Raw genomic sequence first — 17,952 nt, 5'->3', positions numbered from 1 at the left:
CCCCCCCCCACTTCACACTTGGGGCACATCAAGGGCAGGACGTTCAGACCTGTCACCCTAAGTCTTGCACTGCACCGCCAACAAAGCACGAACTGGGTCCTCAAGTGTGGGACGTTACCAAGGGCTTACCCAAGGTCAGACCCATCTCCCAGTTCCACTACCACACGCACCACGCACTACACAGCAAGACAGACACACCCCTTAGGGAGTGCACAACTTTTCTTGCAGGTTATGTTCGCACTTCAAGATAGGGCTACCCGCGGAGGAGGATCGCCCACGGCTTCCCTTAATGATCAACAGTTCTTTTCCTATACCAGCATCTGGCCACCTGCCTGCTGATGGCCACCCTGAGTGAATCAAGTCAAGGCAGAGCTGCCATTGGCATAGATCTTGGAACCGCTTCGTCTGAAGACCTTCAACTCAAAACTGAAGACCTTCAACTCAAAGACAAGGATCTTCAATCGAAGCCATGGGTTTGCAAGCCAAACCGCATTTGAGGGGTTTCTTCAGAATAAATCCCTCCAATACCATCATCCTAAGGGATTGCTTATTGCTTCAAGCGTTTCTCATACTCAAAAGACGACCGGCTACGTAACCAGTGCCACAACCATGTGACAGATGCCGCGTATCTTCATAGAGCCTAAAGCATGCTGGAATCTCTCCTGGTCATCATCCCCAACCTCCATCACCTATCAATCCCTCCAACCCCGACCTACCTGTTCCGCCTAAAGGCCGACGTAACTAGCCACTATGGCCCACCGCAGTGCCATGGGACTGACACTTGTCTAGGAGAGGGGTAATGTTAACCCCAACACAAAGAAAGCAAAAGAAAGTGGGAAGACACAGGGCAAAGGCGGAAAAAAGATAGCCCGACTGAACAAAGAAGAGGAAAGAAGACCAAAAGCGCAAGGGCAACCTTAAAAGTCCAAGGCAAATGCAAAAGGGAAAAAGGAGCATTTTAAAATAAAAAGGCGCACCCTAAAATCTTGTAAAAGAGCGTCGGGCTCTCACCCGTGCGATTTGTAAATGTAGACAGGCGACGGAAAGGAAGCTAGGAAAATAGAAGGACAATGAGAAAAGGGGCCTAGGCTAATGGCCAGCCATGTAAAAAAGGGGGATGACCGCCCATGGAAATTAGGGCATGTATATAAAGTTGAAAAGTGAATGAGAAGCTCATTCTTTGGTGTGTGGCAAAAAGAGTCTTCTTCTTCCTCTCTTCTTCTCTCCTCCTTGCTTGTGTGTGCTCTTGAGAGAGGGAGTGTGAGAGTGTGAGGGAGTGAGTGTGTGTGAGAGTGAGGGATCAAGAGGGTGAAGCTCTTCACCATCTCCTCTCCTCTTCTTCTCTTCTCTTCTCTTTTCTTCTCTTGCGTGCGCGGCTATGGAGGATGGAGCTGGGAGATGGAGGAGGCTTGAGGATGCTTGAGCTAGCATCAAGAGTCGTGGAGCTACCGGAGTGCGAGAGAGAGGAGGGTACTCGATCGGGCATCAAGGTAAACTCACAACACTCGTAGGATTGATGGCGCATCGGCTAGGTGAGAGATAGCCATTAAAGCTCGCTTGGAACACTTGAAACAATAAGCGGTCGGTGGGTCTTGGCGGTTGAGTGAAAGCTCCCACAATATCATATTAAGGTATGCCATGCAATATCACAACCAAAATTAATGGAATGGGACAAGTTTCTCAAGTTTACTATGTTACTTTCTAATTCTAATTAATTAGTGCTCCATGGGACTAGATGGAGTTTCTCCATCATAGTATGCCATTCTCAATTCTAATCAATGTACTAATTTGTGAGAAGGTTGTTATTGTTTGCCTTCTTAAGCTTTACAAGCACTCTTTATCCACTACTTTCCAAACATTGACTTTCCATTTGGCTAGGATACTACTTAAAACGAAATACTACAAAAACCTTGCCTTACATTCACCTGATTAAAATTTGTAAATCATAATACATATTCTCAATAAATGGGTGGATATAATTCAATCCAACACATTGCATCCTTACCCATTTCCATGGTACAATAATGTGATACGTTAATTAAAACATGTGCATAATAGATTAATTATACTATAAATTTTATAGAGTGAAAATGCACATGAAATTATACACACATAAAAAAGGTAAGCAAGACTCAAAATAGCAATGTTTGTTTTATACACATTTTAAATTCATATGTTTATTGTTAGTGTAGCTTTTCATTGTGGTTTGCCAAACCTAGATGATTCATGTATTCATGATCTCCTCATGGGCTCTTACACAACAAGGATTGATGCTTTGCCTATCTATGTAGCCTAACCTAACCAGAGACTCTACTTCACAATACAAGCTATCCATTGAGACAAAGCAAAGAAAATGAATAGGATAGTGGAAACTCACCAAGCTATAGTCTAAGTATCGTCAATCTCTGATTGTTCCTCCAAGTCGATGCACGCACGTGCGCGCGCGCACGCACACACACACACACACACATGCACGCAGGCACAAGCAGCTTTGGAGTTTGGAGACATACAACATAAAGCAAGACCATTAAAGTAATCAAAATGTTCCAAGGAAAACAAAACGTTGATCACAGATGAGCTTGTACCAGTACAACACAAAGCAAAACCAAGTGAGATCGCCAGCATGAAGCCAACTACAAAAAGAGGGAAAATGGGTAATTTATCAAGGCAAGAAAACCATCATAGAAGCATTCGAAAAGCCTAAGCAATAGGTTAATTTAGGATCATTACTTATATAGTAACTATTTTAACCTTTATAGTTGGCACCCCGAAGTGGATTGCAAATGAAATCATGAGCTATGATGTTTTGTCCTATGCACCTTTGGGGCATGTTAGAGGATGCGTGTGTGTGTTGGATTGTCTTTAGTAGAAAGCAAATATGAAGATAATGAAGGTAAAAGAAATAAATGTTACACAAGATCATTGCAACCTCTTTGAAACCTGCTATAGATGGATGAATATCCCTTTCGATGGAGATCAAGCTCTCTTCACGAATTGAGGCATTTACGTTGTAGATCAAAGGGAAGCCGTATCTACCATGAACCTCCTCGTTAAAATCAAATCTAACCCTTCTCGGGTAGGGCATGTAGATAGTATTATCCCGTTGGATTGTTTGATTTATTTCCTACTATGAAGATGAGGTGGATTGTTTTACACATGGATAAGGCCATTTTAGTCTTAAACACCTACGATTGGGCACTCTTTGCATACAACATGCACAATCATTACAAGTGACAACGATGTTGAAAATTGATATTACAATAATTTATCAAGGATCTAAGACATTAATTTAATTGCTCAAATGATCTTGGAGTGATTGATGTCTTTAAGCTATTTTTATCTTATTGCAATATAAGATGTTTTTTTTGCTTTGAAAGTCTTGGTCATGTAACTCTTAATGTCTTGGTCCTTCTTGTGCCTTTGCTTTTTTATTTTGGGCTTTGTACACATAATCATTTTACTGGTCCTAGTATCAAGGTCAATGGTCACACCCATGCAACCTATTTGACTTGTCACAATGGCTTGTGCAAATATATAAAACACAGACATGTATTTTTCTCCTCCAATCAATTGTACTATGAAAGTACATGGAGTGGACATTTAAAATCATAATTCATAAGCATTTCAATACAAAAATAATATTGTTTATACATAAACCCTCTTCTTGACCAATGAATTTACAAACTATGTTCCTAGATATATGAGCACTTGAAATAAAAATTATATACAATGTTAAACAAGGAGACATCTTTATTTCATAGAAAAGTAAGCACATTAAAAACACCAAACCAACCATTGGCTCATGTGTGCTTTTCATGCCTAAAGTCATTAGAACCTAAACCTTCCAATTTCACCATACCCACGCAATATCTAAGCAATTGATTGAGTGGACAATATCAAAGCAATTGATTGAGTGGATAAGGGAATATCAAGTTTTCAGAACTAAAAAGTAAAACACTAACTTCAATTCCTTGTACATGTAATAGAGTAAAACACTACCCTTAAATCAATCAAGGCCATTCAATCTTTCTGCAAACTGTGTAGCACATCACTTCGAAATAAAGCCTTTGACAAAAAATTTCACATTCCACAATTATATAAAAAGGCATGAGATAAGTATGATTGTTGTAATAAGTCCAAAGGGGAGCAAATGAAAATGATCTTATGGGGGTCATTACATTCTTACTTCCTACTTATAAAGCAAAGATTCTCTTAGTATAATTTTGGAATAAAAACAAACAAGAGGAAAAAAAATGTGAAACCCTCAAAACAATCTTAAAATAAATTGGTCCCCCTTTTTTTGGATGGGTGCAGAGTAGGGTATGGCACATTGGCCACTCACATCTCTAAGGAATACCACTTCATGGTGAACTAAACCACCAAACAAGGATTGGCTATTTTTTACAACAAACCAATACTTATAGTCTAGACATTTTTACTATAATACAAGATTCATTTGCTAATTTGAATGGGTTGGCTCAAAAAACTCATACTACAGTCGTGGGAATGAGAGTTCAATACTAGTTGCTAAGATTGAGCCTAGGGGTTATCTTTCATAATAATAGTTCACAATTGATAGATGCAAACCCTTTTTCCTGAAGTCTAATCTTTTTCCTCGAGTAACACAATCATAGCACTTGTGCATATGTGCACGTGTACGCACACACGAACAAGGCAAGGCTATTCCCCCGTAGGTAGTGACCTTGCTCAAGCAAGAGCTAATGATCCACAAAAATAACAATATGGTAGCCATGATAAAACCTTACCAAGAGAGAGCATTGCATAGGAACTTCTCCCTAAAGTAATGCACCTGTAAATTTGTGGAGACTTAAACAAGCACATGTAAATACACCTTACATGGGCCCAAATTAGTCGTCATTCCATGTCAATGAACCAATACGTTAGAAGTGTTTATAAAGCCCCCATATAATGACAACCAACATCTTAGGGCTATCCAGAAACAGACCTGACCATATTAAATGTCAAAGATTGTGAAAGTATTAGAAAAGGTGTGCATGCGTAGGCATTTACATCTCATGTAGAGATTGCTTCTAGCAGATGCGGGCATGCAACTTCATCTAAAGAAGCAGCCAGCATTGGGAGCTCACATCCAATTTTATCATATCACAGTTAGATTATATTTCTTTGTTGATGAATGAAGAACATGCACCAATCACTATTGTCTTGCAAAAGATAATAAGGTATGCCTCAAAATGGAGCACCTGTGGAAACATCCATATTTGTAACCCTCATGCTTCCAGTTATCTAGTGTGTTCTTGATTTTCAAGAGAGCAGAATCTCTCTGCTACATTTCTTAGCTGTAAATCAATTTAGCAATAACAAATAATGCTCAATGCACCATTTAAGTACATTTGGATGCATAGAATAACAATCACTGAGGATTTTCATTGGATGATGCAATTCAAAAAATGAAAGAAAAAAAAAGATGCAGTTTGTGGTTAGGATCAAGTTCAGAATACTGTATTACAAATTGAGGTCTTATGTTGAGCTAATAATTACCTTTCTGCTTGACCTTGACAGTGTTATTGTTTTTCAAAATGAAAAAACAAAACTGAAAATGATGACTACATGATTCTCACCTTGACTCAAACAAACTAATATTGCATAAAGCAAGGAACAAAGATCATGGCACCACACAAAACCAACATCAACACTGACTAGGTGTTCATAATACCATCCTTGTATTAGCAAGTTCACAGTCGGCTTATAAGGAGGATGCAGCTGACTATACATTTACTGAAGTTTAAGTAGTTCAAGAAGTAAAACAAAGGGCAAGTATAGGACTACAAGAGAGTATTGATGCAAGATACCAAAAGATCATCCGGTTATTAATAACTGATAAAAGTGCAATAAGACCGAGGATTTACTGAACCTGGCTCCTACACAGTTGAAGATTTTTACAAACATATGTATTACACACACAGCTTGTTTGATAAAAAATCACATACTGAGCTGGTACCTTCAGGTCAAATGTAAGGTCATTTTAAAATCAAATTAATGTTACTGTATACAAAACTTGCTTCATCAAAAATTACATATTGAGCTGGTACACGTCAGGTCAAATGTAATGAGGTCATGCAAAAACAATTTGATGATACTGTCTACTGAGATGATAGTAGTAAGCAACCAAATCCACCTAGTTAGGTCCTGCCATAGACATTCACGTCTTCACTGGCATATTTGGTGAATGACTGATTTGCAAACAACCAGGATGGCAAAATTCAGTGCCTGGGCCAGACTTTCTTTTTGCACCAGCTTAGAAGCACCACAGGATTACATTCTGCTCCAAGACTTAACCGGGCTTATGAGATAAATGGACTCTGAATTGTTTACAGCTCTGGAAAAGCATGTAATAGCAAAGTTTCAATATGCCCTGGCTCCTACATCCATCAATCCCCCAGCAGCAAATGAGCTTGAGCTCAACAACATCAAGTCAGCAGCCTTAAGAAAGCTGTTACAGAAAATCCAAATCAGAAGCAGCAGCAATGAGGGATTCAGTTCAGCTCAATGTCGCAGCCTTCAGAGGGCTGGCAGATGCCACTTGTTTCTTTGTAGTAAAGTACAGGAAACTGACATTAACATGTCTACCCACTTCCATATAATCAATGATAACATATGTATCCGCAGTACATTGTGATCAATGACAGTAAGAATAGGAAAGCACTATAATCATTACTAGAATCTTAACAAGACTCTGGGAAAAACCCTTGATTCTTTATGTACATATCAGTCTTCTTTACATCTTGCTGTGAGGAGGATGCAGGTCGACTTTGTAAATTGCTCCCACAGATATTGTGGACTCCACAACTATAGCATGGGACTTGAAAGAATTTTACAATGGCTATAAAATACAAATTTATTACTCAATACTTACTGCCACTCCTGCTTTCACCAAATTGATTGGCTGCTCTCAATCCTAGTTATCACCTGCTTGCATTCAGAAGGTTGGCTCCTTCCAGATTGGCACCTTCCAGAAGCTGCAATTACACAGTACTATCAAGAAGTAAACACAGCTAGATCCTGCTGATTGAAACAAGAGCCTGAGTAGTTCAATCCACTGTTTACAGAGTGCTCTGCTTTTTGCCATACAACTAAAAGATGTTACCGTATCTCGCAGGTTAGCATCTCTAAGATAGACCCGGTGGAGATTTGCTCTGCTCAAGTTTGCTCCAACTAGAGTAGCACCCTGACCAGCCAAAAACAGAAACTTATGGATTACCAGCACAGTTGCAACCTGACTAAAAATGGGACTAGAACCTTTTAGCTCAGTATAATATACCTTGTTTCAATACAAAGATCTTACTTGAAGGTGAAAATAAAATATAGTTGCACATTCAATTACCTTTAAATTGGCTCCCTCTAGATTAGCACCCGTAAGATTGGCGTTTGTGAAGTCAGCACCCTGCAGTCATTGAAACGACACACTAGTTTCTGTGGACTTTGTAAGGAAACACACATTCCATATGTTCTATCATATGAGGGTGTGGGAGAAACTTTGAAATGAAAACAATTCCCTTTCATCATCAGAAACAGAAATATGTAGTTTCAGGGAGTTTCCAGCATAGTTGAGGTAAACTTTGGAACAGGAACGCAAACAGGAATAGGGACAGGAATGGGAACAAGAATTTTCAGAAGGGGTGAAATGGGAATGGGAACATCAATCATCAAGGGAAGACCAGGATTATGTGATATCCTAGTTACAAAGATATTATAAATCGAAGAACTTAAAGTTGTAAGTTGGAAGATATTAATGAAAGCTATAAGCTGGAAGAAGTTATAAGTTGGAGAGAGAGAGAGAGAGAGAGAGAGAGAGAGAGAGAGAGAGAGAAGTTGCACCACTACTATGGAATCCGCCCGCCACCAATTTATTTCTTGCCCCATCGCTAAGAAAGTCTGGTTATTTTTGTCAGCCGTTTGGCGAGGGGTGGTTGGTATCACACTGCGCCCCTTTGATTGGGTTTTGGGCCAGCCCAAATACCCTACTCCCGCACAGCCACATATGAAGCTCATGTATCACTTTCTTCGATACTGGGGCTGTTGGCATAACTGGACCATTCGGAATGCTTTTCTGTTTGACTCCGCCCATAATGTTCAGCGGCATATTGTGAGGCTTAAGGGCCTCTTGTATTGGCAGTTAGCCCTTCTCCATCGTTCTGATTTGCTCTCTACGGAGGACTTCCGTCCTTGGCATACGGCAATTTCCTCCGCAACCTTGCCATGAAATTGTAACTTGTAGTACTTAGCACCTCTTCACATGATGGCTTGGATTGTCGTCATGTTTCTTGTAATCAAGTAATCTTGTATTTTTTTCGTAATTAATACAATTACCTTTTACAAAAAAAAAAAAAAAAAAAAAAGAGAGAGACGGAGAAGCGATGGCGGATCTGACTCCCCCTGACGTGCGGACGTGCTTACCTGCCCTGCACCCTGCCTGCGTTCTCCCCTCAGACTAGTGCAGGGTCCGTTCTGCCCTACTCGTAACATTGATCCCTGCCCTTGCCTACCTGTAAATATCCTGTCGACCCATGGTGCTTACCGGCGTGCGACCTTCCTTCCAGTGTCGCCCTGTTCCGTGAGAGAGAGACAAAGAGAGAGAGAGGCCTGCGCCGTTTCTGCCTTCCACGAGCTCTGCCCCTGTCGTCCTGCGAGCTGTCCCTGCACGCCTGCAACCTGTCATCTGTACCTGCCTTCCGCAACCTCTGCCCGTGCACGCCTGCAACCTGTTCCTGTGGTGCCCAGATCTGTTCCTGAGACACAGACACCACATTGGGAGAAGGGATAGCTCTGCCCTAGGCGGAAACAGACCTGCTGTTCGGGCAGTCTTCAGCGCACCCTGCTTGAAGGTCGTCTTACTTGCGGATAGTGGCTCTGCATCTGACCTGCACAAGGTCTGTTCGTGGCATCTTGCTTTGCTTTCGGGCAGACTGTGGTAGCAGAGAGAGAGAGAGAGAGCGCCCTGCAAATAGCTTCAGATCTCTTGTTTTCTTAAGTGGTGATACAACATGGCTGGTCTGGATATGGCCATTATTGACCAAACGGTGGCAGCCCTTGGTCCGGATTCTGATACAAAGGAACCAGAGGATATGGTTCTTTGCACAGAGATGCCACCTGGTCCTGACGTCCAGCTGCGGGCAATGCACCAAGCATACTTCGGAAGATACAATAGATCATCAGGAACGTTCTTATGCTCAAGTTGCTTCTGATTCTATGGATTCTCAGGATGTTGACTAGGAGCATTTGTTGGACTTTGCCAACACTCTGCTTGGTGATTGTGTTCAACATAATCATGAAGCATTTTTTGACTTTGGAACTGAAGATGTTTTGGAAGCCACTGTGGACCCGAAAAATGTCTTGCGTTCATTCTTAGTGTTTTATGAACGTGCTGTTATACTCTTCTTCACTGGTAGGATGCCAGTGCTTTCCTATGTTCGCCAGTGGCTGCAAAGTCTACTACAAGCAGAGTGTGTTGAAGAGATTTTTGTTGGGCCCCGAGGCTTTTATGAAGTGTTGTTGAAATCTGAGAAGCATCGTGCCGATCTGCTGACTAAGCTGCCATTGTTCCTTGATCGCCGTTTGGTCCATGTTATGCCATGGCGCCTAATGGCAGATTTTCAGTGCTTGCTTCAACGCGAATGCCCGGTGTGGGTGGAAGTGGAAAATTGTCCACCTGTCTATTGGCCACTGTTAAAGGATGCCATGGCAGTTGTGGGCCCTGTTTTGGTTCCCCCGAACCTAAGGGCCATGAATCCTAACCGTTTGTGTATGTTATGGGACACTGCTCCGAAAAGGCCTGCTTGGTTACGTCTTAATTGCTCTGGCATGCATCCTTTGCACTTTCGTTTGAAATGGGCTAACTTTGCAGTGCATTGTTTTTCATGTGGAAAATTGGGGCATTTTATGGCCGAAAGCCCAACGAAGCAACCAACTTCAAATGCTGAGCATGTTTTGCCTCCCATGGAAGATATGGTCCTTGATGCTCAGTCGTAGGATGCAACCCAGCCACCTAAAGTTTTGGATAAAGGGAAACAACATGTTTCGGGTTTGGATTCCCGTGACAATGACTGGGTAGATGTCCGTGCCAAAAAAGGTAAAAGGTTTGATGCTGGCATGGCAGATACTGTGCCTAATGCTTCACAAGATTCCTTAGGTACTTATATGCGCATGAAAGACATGTTGTCTTCAGAGCACACTACTCATGCTATGGTTTCTTCTACTCCTCGCAATCAGCCTACTAGGAAAGTATATACGGACGGTCCGAAGGGCCTAGCTGCTAAGTTGGCTTTTGATGCTAGAGGTAACGTGATTACCCCATGGGATCGTCGTTATCTCCGTTCCATTCCCAAGACAATGGATACACCTTCTACCTCTAAATCTGGCCGTCAGAACTCTTTTGCCATGTTAGCTGATTTTTTGGATGAGGATGTCCTGGACATTCTAGCAGAAAAGGTTAAATCAAGGCAAGCTTTGCCTCGTTCCTAATTTTCTTTTTTGAATACACATGAAGATAGCCACGTGGAATGTGCGAGGCATTTGTTCTCGCAATAAGCAACATGCCATGTGGAGTGTATTGCATGAGAATCAGTGGGATGTCTTGTGTGCTGTTGAGCACAAGAGTCACGGTGAAGCAGGAAAAGTTGTGGATTGCCATGGGTTTCACTTGTTTTATGCAGGGACACATGCCATGCATTATTCTGGTGTGCTTATGATTGTACATGAGAAATATCAGCCTGTTCTTATTAAAAATGATCTACATGGTCATTTTGTGGTGATTGAAGTTTTATTTGAAGGAGAGATCTTATGGTTACTTGGGCTCTATGCTCCAAATGACCCTTTATTCCGTCGGGATCTTTGGAATACTTTGCAGACCTCCTTGTCACTTGGCAGGCGGGGTTTGTTGATGGGGGATTTTAATATGTGTATTGATTCTTCACAGTCCACATCAGAGCATTCGGTGATGGAAGCTCCAGAAAGCCGTGTGTGGAATGCGTTTGCTCTTGCCGTACTTAAGCAAGATCTCTGGTCATGGCTACACCCTTCTTCTACAGGATTTACTTTTCATTATGCGCAGTATACAACTACATGGTCGCGGTTGGACCGCATGTACATCATGCAGGATGATGCTTTTCTTCTTGAGATGCTGGAAATGAAAGTGTTGCAGCAATATGCCTTGTCGGAGCATTTTCCTCTACAGCTTGAGATGCTTGTACAACCCATTGCACCTTTTAAACGATTTCTGGATAGACTCCCTTTGCGTTTCAACTCGTCTTATTTGAAGCATTCAATCTTTCACGGTTATATGCAGCAATTGATTGGTAGATTTTTATTGGACTTCTCCTCTGAGGGCAATGCTTCTTTTGAACGATTGCTCTCTAATGTGTAGTGGATTGTTCGGCAGTATGGGATCCATCATGCCTCTCTTTGTCGGCGGCAATGACAAGCAACAGAGAAATTACTGGCTTTGGTTCGTTCTCTACTGGTGGAGACTCCAGATGATGTATTTTTGCTGCCATTGGCTAAGCGTTTGACTGATCTTATTAAAGAGTTTTAGTTGAAATCTTATCAGCAGGCCAAATTGCAAAATTTGACTGAGAATTTGCAAGATAGTACTTGTCAAACTCATAAGTTCTTTCGAGCTCTCCATGCATCTCCTGCTCGAGAGAATATAACTAGACTCCAGGATGCAGAAGATCAAATGGTCACTGATCCTCAGAGTATTGTGAATATGTGTAGGAATTATTTTCTAGACCTTCTTGGTTCTACTCCTTCACCTTCTGACCAAATTACTCATGCCCGCTCAGTTTTCTATGATTTGGTCCGCAATCAGGTTCCACATGACATGCAAACTACTTTGGAGACAGATATTCGTGAGCCGGAGGTTATGGATGTTTTGTTACACTTGCCCAAGGATAAAAGTCCCGGTTGGGATGGTCTCACCAATGATTTCTTTGAGGTTTTCGCTACCCAACTGGTGAAACCATTGACGGCTATGTTTCGGCAGGTTTGGAAAACGGGATTCATGCCTTCCTCATGGAAAGAAGGTCTTATCAAACTGCTTTCAAAAGTTCCTTCGCCATCTATGTTGAAACATTGGCGACCAATTTCTTTGATGGGTTCAATGTATAAAATCTTTTCCAAAGTGATGGTGAATCGGCTCCACAAGCATCTTCCTGCCATTGTGCATTCTCTTCAATATGGTTTCATTAAGGGCCGAAACGTTCTGCATAATGTCTTAAATGTGCAAATGGCTATTGACTATGCAAGGCACTCTAATCAGGAGGTGGTATTATTCAATTGGACCTGGAAAAGGCTTTTGATTATTTAGACTGGTCTTTCATTGCAGAACTTATGCCTACTATAGGCTTTGGTACTTGGATGTCTCGTTTGATCTATACTATTAGTGCTGCGGCTTCTTCGCGAGTTATGCTGAATGGTGGTGTTACTAAGCCATTTGTCCTTGCACGCTCTATGAGACAGGGTTGCCCTTTGAGTCCTCTCTTTTTTGCCCTTGCGAATCATCCGGTTCTTTTGATGTTATCTCATATGGCAGCTTCTACTCAGTTGGCTGGATTGTCCTCTTCCTTTTGGACAGCACTTCATTAGTCAATCCTTGGCTGATGACAGCTTTATGATTTTGTGTGCGGACAAGGATAATCTTCGCAACGCATTAGATGTTTGGACTCTCTTTGGCCATGCTTCAAGTCTTCATATTAATGCTTTGAAATCAGCCATTCTTGGTTGCACGGAGTCAGATTTACAGTCATTGGACTAGCAGGGAATGGTTGTTCCCCGTAGTTCCATTGTCACGCATCTTGGGTACCCTTTGGGTGTTGATGTTCGGCCAAAGCAACTACTAGAGTGGATTTCACACAAAAAGGCAGCTAAGTTTCTGTATTGGAAGTCACAGGCTTGGCCCTTCCATGTTCGCCTCAAAGTGGCTCAGACAATTATGCTGCCAATGCTCACATACTTCTTGCCATTGCTGCCTTGGACTACTACTACATTAAATGCTCTTACTCAATACATTCGTTTCATGTTATGGAAGAAGGACTCCTTGCATGTAGGCATTTCATGGATTTCTTGGTCGCATGCATGTATCCCCAAACGCATGGGTGGTGGGGCTATTTTGGATGCCGAGACTCATATCCTGGCACTCCGTTGGTCTCTTTTACGTGCCATGTGCTTGGATCATCATCCGTGGGTCTTTATAGCCCGTTATTTTCTTGAGGATCATGGGCTTGTGCATGGTAATACCCAAATTCGGAGCTCCTGGTGACATGTTCTTAATGCAGACTCTCGGTTTTCTAGTCCTTTATCCCTGCTTGCTTATTTGGTATGTTCCTGGAAATTGGTTCTCCAGAAGACTCATTGGCATCCAGCGGAGGACCGTTTAGCTACTAACTCTTTTCAACTGGAATTGTTGGCAGCCTCGCGATTACTTTCTTGGGAAGGTAAACATGAGCTCAGACCAAAATTTAATCGCATGGCACGTTTGGGCTTGACTTCAGTTGTTGCAGATGCCACCCTTGCCAGTCGCAATGTGTCGATATCGTTTCATCCAGCCAGGAGGCTTTTCAGGATCCCTCGTGGATACCGTGATTTATGGGAACAGCTTTTGCTGGTGCTCCAGAGCAGACAACCCTTTCCTGCCCTTGCTTCGGATCGTCCCTGGTAGGACTGGGACCTTGCAGGCCCGCTGGAAAAGGCCTCAGCTAACCACGTGTATCATCTTCTGATTAAAGATCATCAATGGCTAGTTACTAAAGCTAATACTGTATGGGGATTGCGGAAATCTCAGTCATGGTGGAAGGCAATTGTGATGGAGGGCTGGTTGAACAAGACACCTTTCAAATGCAAGGTCTTTCTTTGGAGGGTGATGATTGGTGGTCTTCCTCTTGCTTCAGCCCTTTCCAAGCATCGGCAATTGTTTCTTTTGCAACACCAGTGTGGAATCGGCCCGTCATCGATTTATTTCTTGCCCTCTTGCTAAGAAAATCTGGTCACTCTTCTCAGCGGTTTGGCGAGCAGTGGTTGGTTTCTCGCTAAGCCCTTTTGATTGGGTTTTTATGCGCCCCAAATACCCCACACTGGCACAATCGCATATGAAGATATTGTTTCACTTCCTTAGATACTGGGGCAGTTGGCACAATTGGACCATTCGGAATGCTTTTCTTTTTGATTCAGCCTCTAATGTTCAAGGACATATTGCGAGGCTTAAAGGTCTCTTGCATTGGCAGATAGATCTCATTCGGCACTCTTACTCCCTCGGGAGGACTTACTTCCTTGGCATATGGCAATTTCCTCTGTCTTTGCCATGACTTTTGTAACTCTTTTGTCGTTTAGTACTTTATAAATATAACATCCATTACGGAAGAAGAAAAAAAAAAAGAGAAGTTTTCCAATTGTGACTGGAAGTCTCAAGGCTGGCCTCTTCATGTGTGACTTAAGGTTGCTCAATGCATCATGATCAGCATGATCTCGTATTTCCTACCTCTTCTTCCTTGGACCAAGAAGTCTCTTCTGGAATTGGTTCAACCTATCCAATTCATGTTGTGGAAAAAGAAAAGGAATCGCTTAGGCCAAGTGTGGATTTCATGGCAGCATATTACTACTCCTAAAAGGATGGGGGGAGTAGCTTTGTTGGATGCTAACTTGTATATAGCAGCCTTGAGGCTAGCACTTTTCCAGGCATTATGTATAGAGAGTCATCCCTGGTCAGACATTGCAAAATTTATCATAGAAAAGACTAGAATCTCTCATGGCAACAAGGTTATTCATGCTTCCTAGTGGCATGTGCTTAATTCCACAAGACCTGTAAAGGCCTCTCAGTCTTTTCTTCTTTCTCATTTGATTGCCTCTTGGCAAGCGATGTTACGTCTCGCATTTTGGCGCCCTCCTGATTCTCGTGAGGAGAAGAATTCGTTGCCAGGAAAAGTGATGGCTACTTCTACGTTGTTGGATTAGCCTCATAAAGATTTGCACAAAGATAAGTTTAATTGGATGGCTCGTTTGGAGTTGTAGATAGTCCTTGATGGGGTCATTCCTGGACAAGCTCATCTTTATTCTTTTCGGCGTATCCGTCAACACTTTCAGGTACCTGGAGATTATCATGACATTTGGTCATCTATACAAGACTGGCTTTTGAGGTTCTTGTTAACCGTCAGATGAACAAGGTGGAAAATCTGGAAAAGCTAAAGCAGAAGACAAAGACCAAGGCAAAGTGAAACGGAAGACAAAGGCGCACCAAGAAAAATCTAGAAACACAAAAAGCACAGAAAAGTCCTAAATAAGGGAAAAATGCGCACAAGGAAAAGCGCAAGTCAATACTTTTGTAAAAGAGCGCAAGCGCATCATGATTTAATTTAAGGAGCGTCGGGCTCTCACCCGTGCAATTTGTAAATGTAGACGGGCGGTGGAAAGCAAGCTAGAAAGATAGGACAATGGGAAAAAGGGCCTAGGCCACGGCCGACCATGTAAAAAAGGGGATAAGGGGATGACCGCCCAAAAGGGATTTAGGGTTTTGTATATAAAGTTGAAAAGTGAATGAGAAACTCATTCTTGTGTGTGGCCAAAAGTGGTTCTCCTCTTCTTCTTCTTCTTCTTGCTTCCTTGCTTGAGCTTGTGCTTGAGAGAGGGAGTGTGAGAGAGTGAGGGAGTGAGTGTGTGAGGGTGAGGAACCGGGGATGAGAAGCTCTCCATCTTCCCCTCTCTTCTTCTCTTCTCTTCTCTTCTCTCGTCTTACTCGTAGCTATGGAGCTTGAGAATGGAGCTTGCTTGAAGCTTGCACTTGGATCGTGGAGCTACCGAAGTGCGCGGGAGAGGAGGTAACTCATTTCGGAATCAAGGTAAGCTCACTACACTCGTAGGATCGACGGCGTGTTGGTTAGGTGAGAGATAGCCATTAGAGCTCGCTTGAAACACTTGAAACAATAAGCCGTCCGTGGGTCTTGGCGGTTAAGCGTAAGCTCCCTCTACATTTTGGTTCCGTTGCCGGGACCAACGGATTCAAGCTTGAGCACTTGTGCACCTCATATTGAGCACCGAAGTAAGGGAATCATCCCCGAACCAAAGCTTGAGATAGGTAGGAAGTTAGCTTTTTTTATCTTCAAAGAAAGTAAGTATTTTGGGTTTTTTTTTTTGTTTGATGATTGGAAAACATGGAAAAATCATTTCAGTTTTTTGCTTTCGATTCTTGTTGCATTTAGCGTAGGTTAGGATTAGGAAATTGAATCGGAAAAGGGTAGGGTTTACCGTTGCAAAACAGGGCAAAACAGGGCACAAATCATGTAAAAAATAGCAAGAAGATTGCTTGGGATGCTTAATGTCGGCAATGAGTGATTGGGAGCGTCCAAACCTTACCCAGGAAGGGATTTAAGAGCCAAGAAGCCAAGGGAGAGCTCACTTGAAACCCTTGCAGTGAGTGAGAGAGAGAGAGAGCCCGCGGAGAATCGATTCCATCTTGTCGCAGGAGAGCCTACCCATCGCTTCAGATATATCAATCACTTCCCCTTGCACCCTAGTTGTGATCTGGAAGGTTGTGTGTGAAATGATTAGCTAAATCGTCGGTTTCGATCAAAATCGCCTCGGCGCTGCCTCGTCGCGCGCAACTCGGCCCGTCCAAGCGGCCGGTTTCTGGGCTGAGTCCCAGAATCGGCCCTCGGCCAACCATCCCACTCAGCCGTCCGAGTAACCCAATTCGGCTCTCGGCCTGCGCAAAACTCGGCCCTTAGACAAACCTAATTCAGCCCTTGGCCCGTGTGCCTCAGCCCGTCCGAGTAGACTCCCTCGGCCTGTCCGAGTGACCCCGTCCGAGTGGACCTTTTCGGCCTGTCCAAGTGAGCACCTCGGCCCGTTTGAGTCACCCACTCGGCCCCTACAATTCGAACAAGTTGAGCCGAGTGTAGACTTTTCCAAATTTTCCAAAAATTTGACCAAACGCAGCTAGAGCTCAACCGCACAATCTGTCACGAGTCCTCCTCATGCTCAGAACTCAATTCTAGCGCAAGGAATAGGCAAATTTGTAAGGCGCAGCTGATTAGCAGCTTGCGTAGGCTGTCGCGAGACCTAGAGTCCTAGAGACAATCCGCTGAGCCATAAACCCCCCGGACCCCCGCAGAGGGGGCTCTGCCCTCTCCGCACCTCCCCCGAGTAGGCTGGAGAGAGAACACGCGCCGTCCTCCAAATTAGACCCTAGTGTAGTAATGGCTCTACACGAGCATGGATTCTCACTTGCATAAGAGCAACCAAAAGCCCACACCCAAAGAACAGAGACAAACAGAGACCCTAGAACCTCAATGGGCCAATCTAGCCAACAAGGGCAAAAAGGCCACACTGCAAAAGCACGTATGTGTTGCATTTGGACTGCATCTAGTCAAAACGGAAAGTAACAACATCAAGCTACAACGGCGAGAATGACTAGATATAACAATCCTAACGATAGATGAATAGCACTGCACAGACGATCCAAGACATCAGTGGAGAATCCACATCTGGTCGTGCAGTTGGGGACTCAAGGGTATTTATCAGAAGGCTTAAATTTACAAGCCAAGACCCGGAAGACGAAGACATAGTACTACCTCCTTATCTTAGGGTCAAACTCACCACAAAAAGAGAGTACATTGTCGATGCTCTGATTGATGAAGGAGCAGATTTTAATATCTTGACCTATGAAGCGTGTATAGATCCCAAGAAGATTGAAACCAAGAGTGTTAAAGAGCTGAGGAATAAAGCACGGAGTCCATCCACCAATGAACCCATTGATGTCTCTCCTAATAGCGGTGAAACCTCAGACACATCCGTGTGTTCTGAAAAATCAAAGCAGCCGCTACCATCAACAATTACTTGCAACACTCAATCCACTAACAACAGAACTCGCATTGACCAATCAAGAGTGGATACAACGCTGTCACAACAAGGTGACAAATCTATATCAGC

General features: G+C 43.0%; 1 protein-coding gene across 1 annotated transcript in view; it reads right to left on the bottom strand.

Moving 5' to 3' along the window:
• Window positions 1-5,985: 5,985 nt before the first annotated feature.
• The window catches only part of LOC148014661 (uncharacterized), a 126,276-nt gene continuing 114,309 nt past the window's right edge, over window positions 5,986-17,952 (bottom strand). The window contains exons 8-10 of the mRNA XM_087666575.1: window positions 7,364-7,423; window positions 7,127-7,207; window positions 5,986-6,998 (exon numbers count right to left, since the gene is read on the bottom strand). Coding sequence (XP_087522701.1) covers window positions 6,945-6,998; window positions 7,127-7,207; window positions 7,364-7,423 — 195 coding nt within the window. The 3' untranslated portion in view covers window positions 5,986-6,944. The remainder of the gene's footprint in view (window positions 6,999-7,126; window positions 7,208-7,363; window positions 7,424-17,952) is intronic.

This window comes from Lygodium microphyllum, chromosome 25 (genome assembly GCF_053477565.2).
Source record: "Lygodium microphyllum isolate KBCC chromosome 25, Lygodium_microphyllum_v1.1.10, whole genome shotgun sequence".
In the NCBI taxonomy this organism is placed as follows: Eukaryota; Viridiplantae; Streptophyta; class Polypodiopsida; order Schizaeales; family Lygodiaceae; genus Lygodium; species Lygodium microphyllum.
Note: the sequence above shows the minus strand (reverse complement) of the source record. Positions and strands in the feature narration are given on the sequence as shown.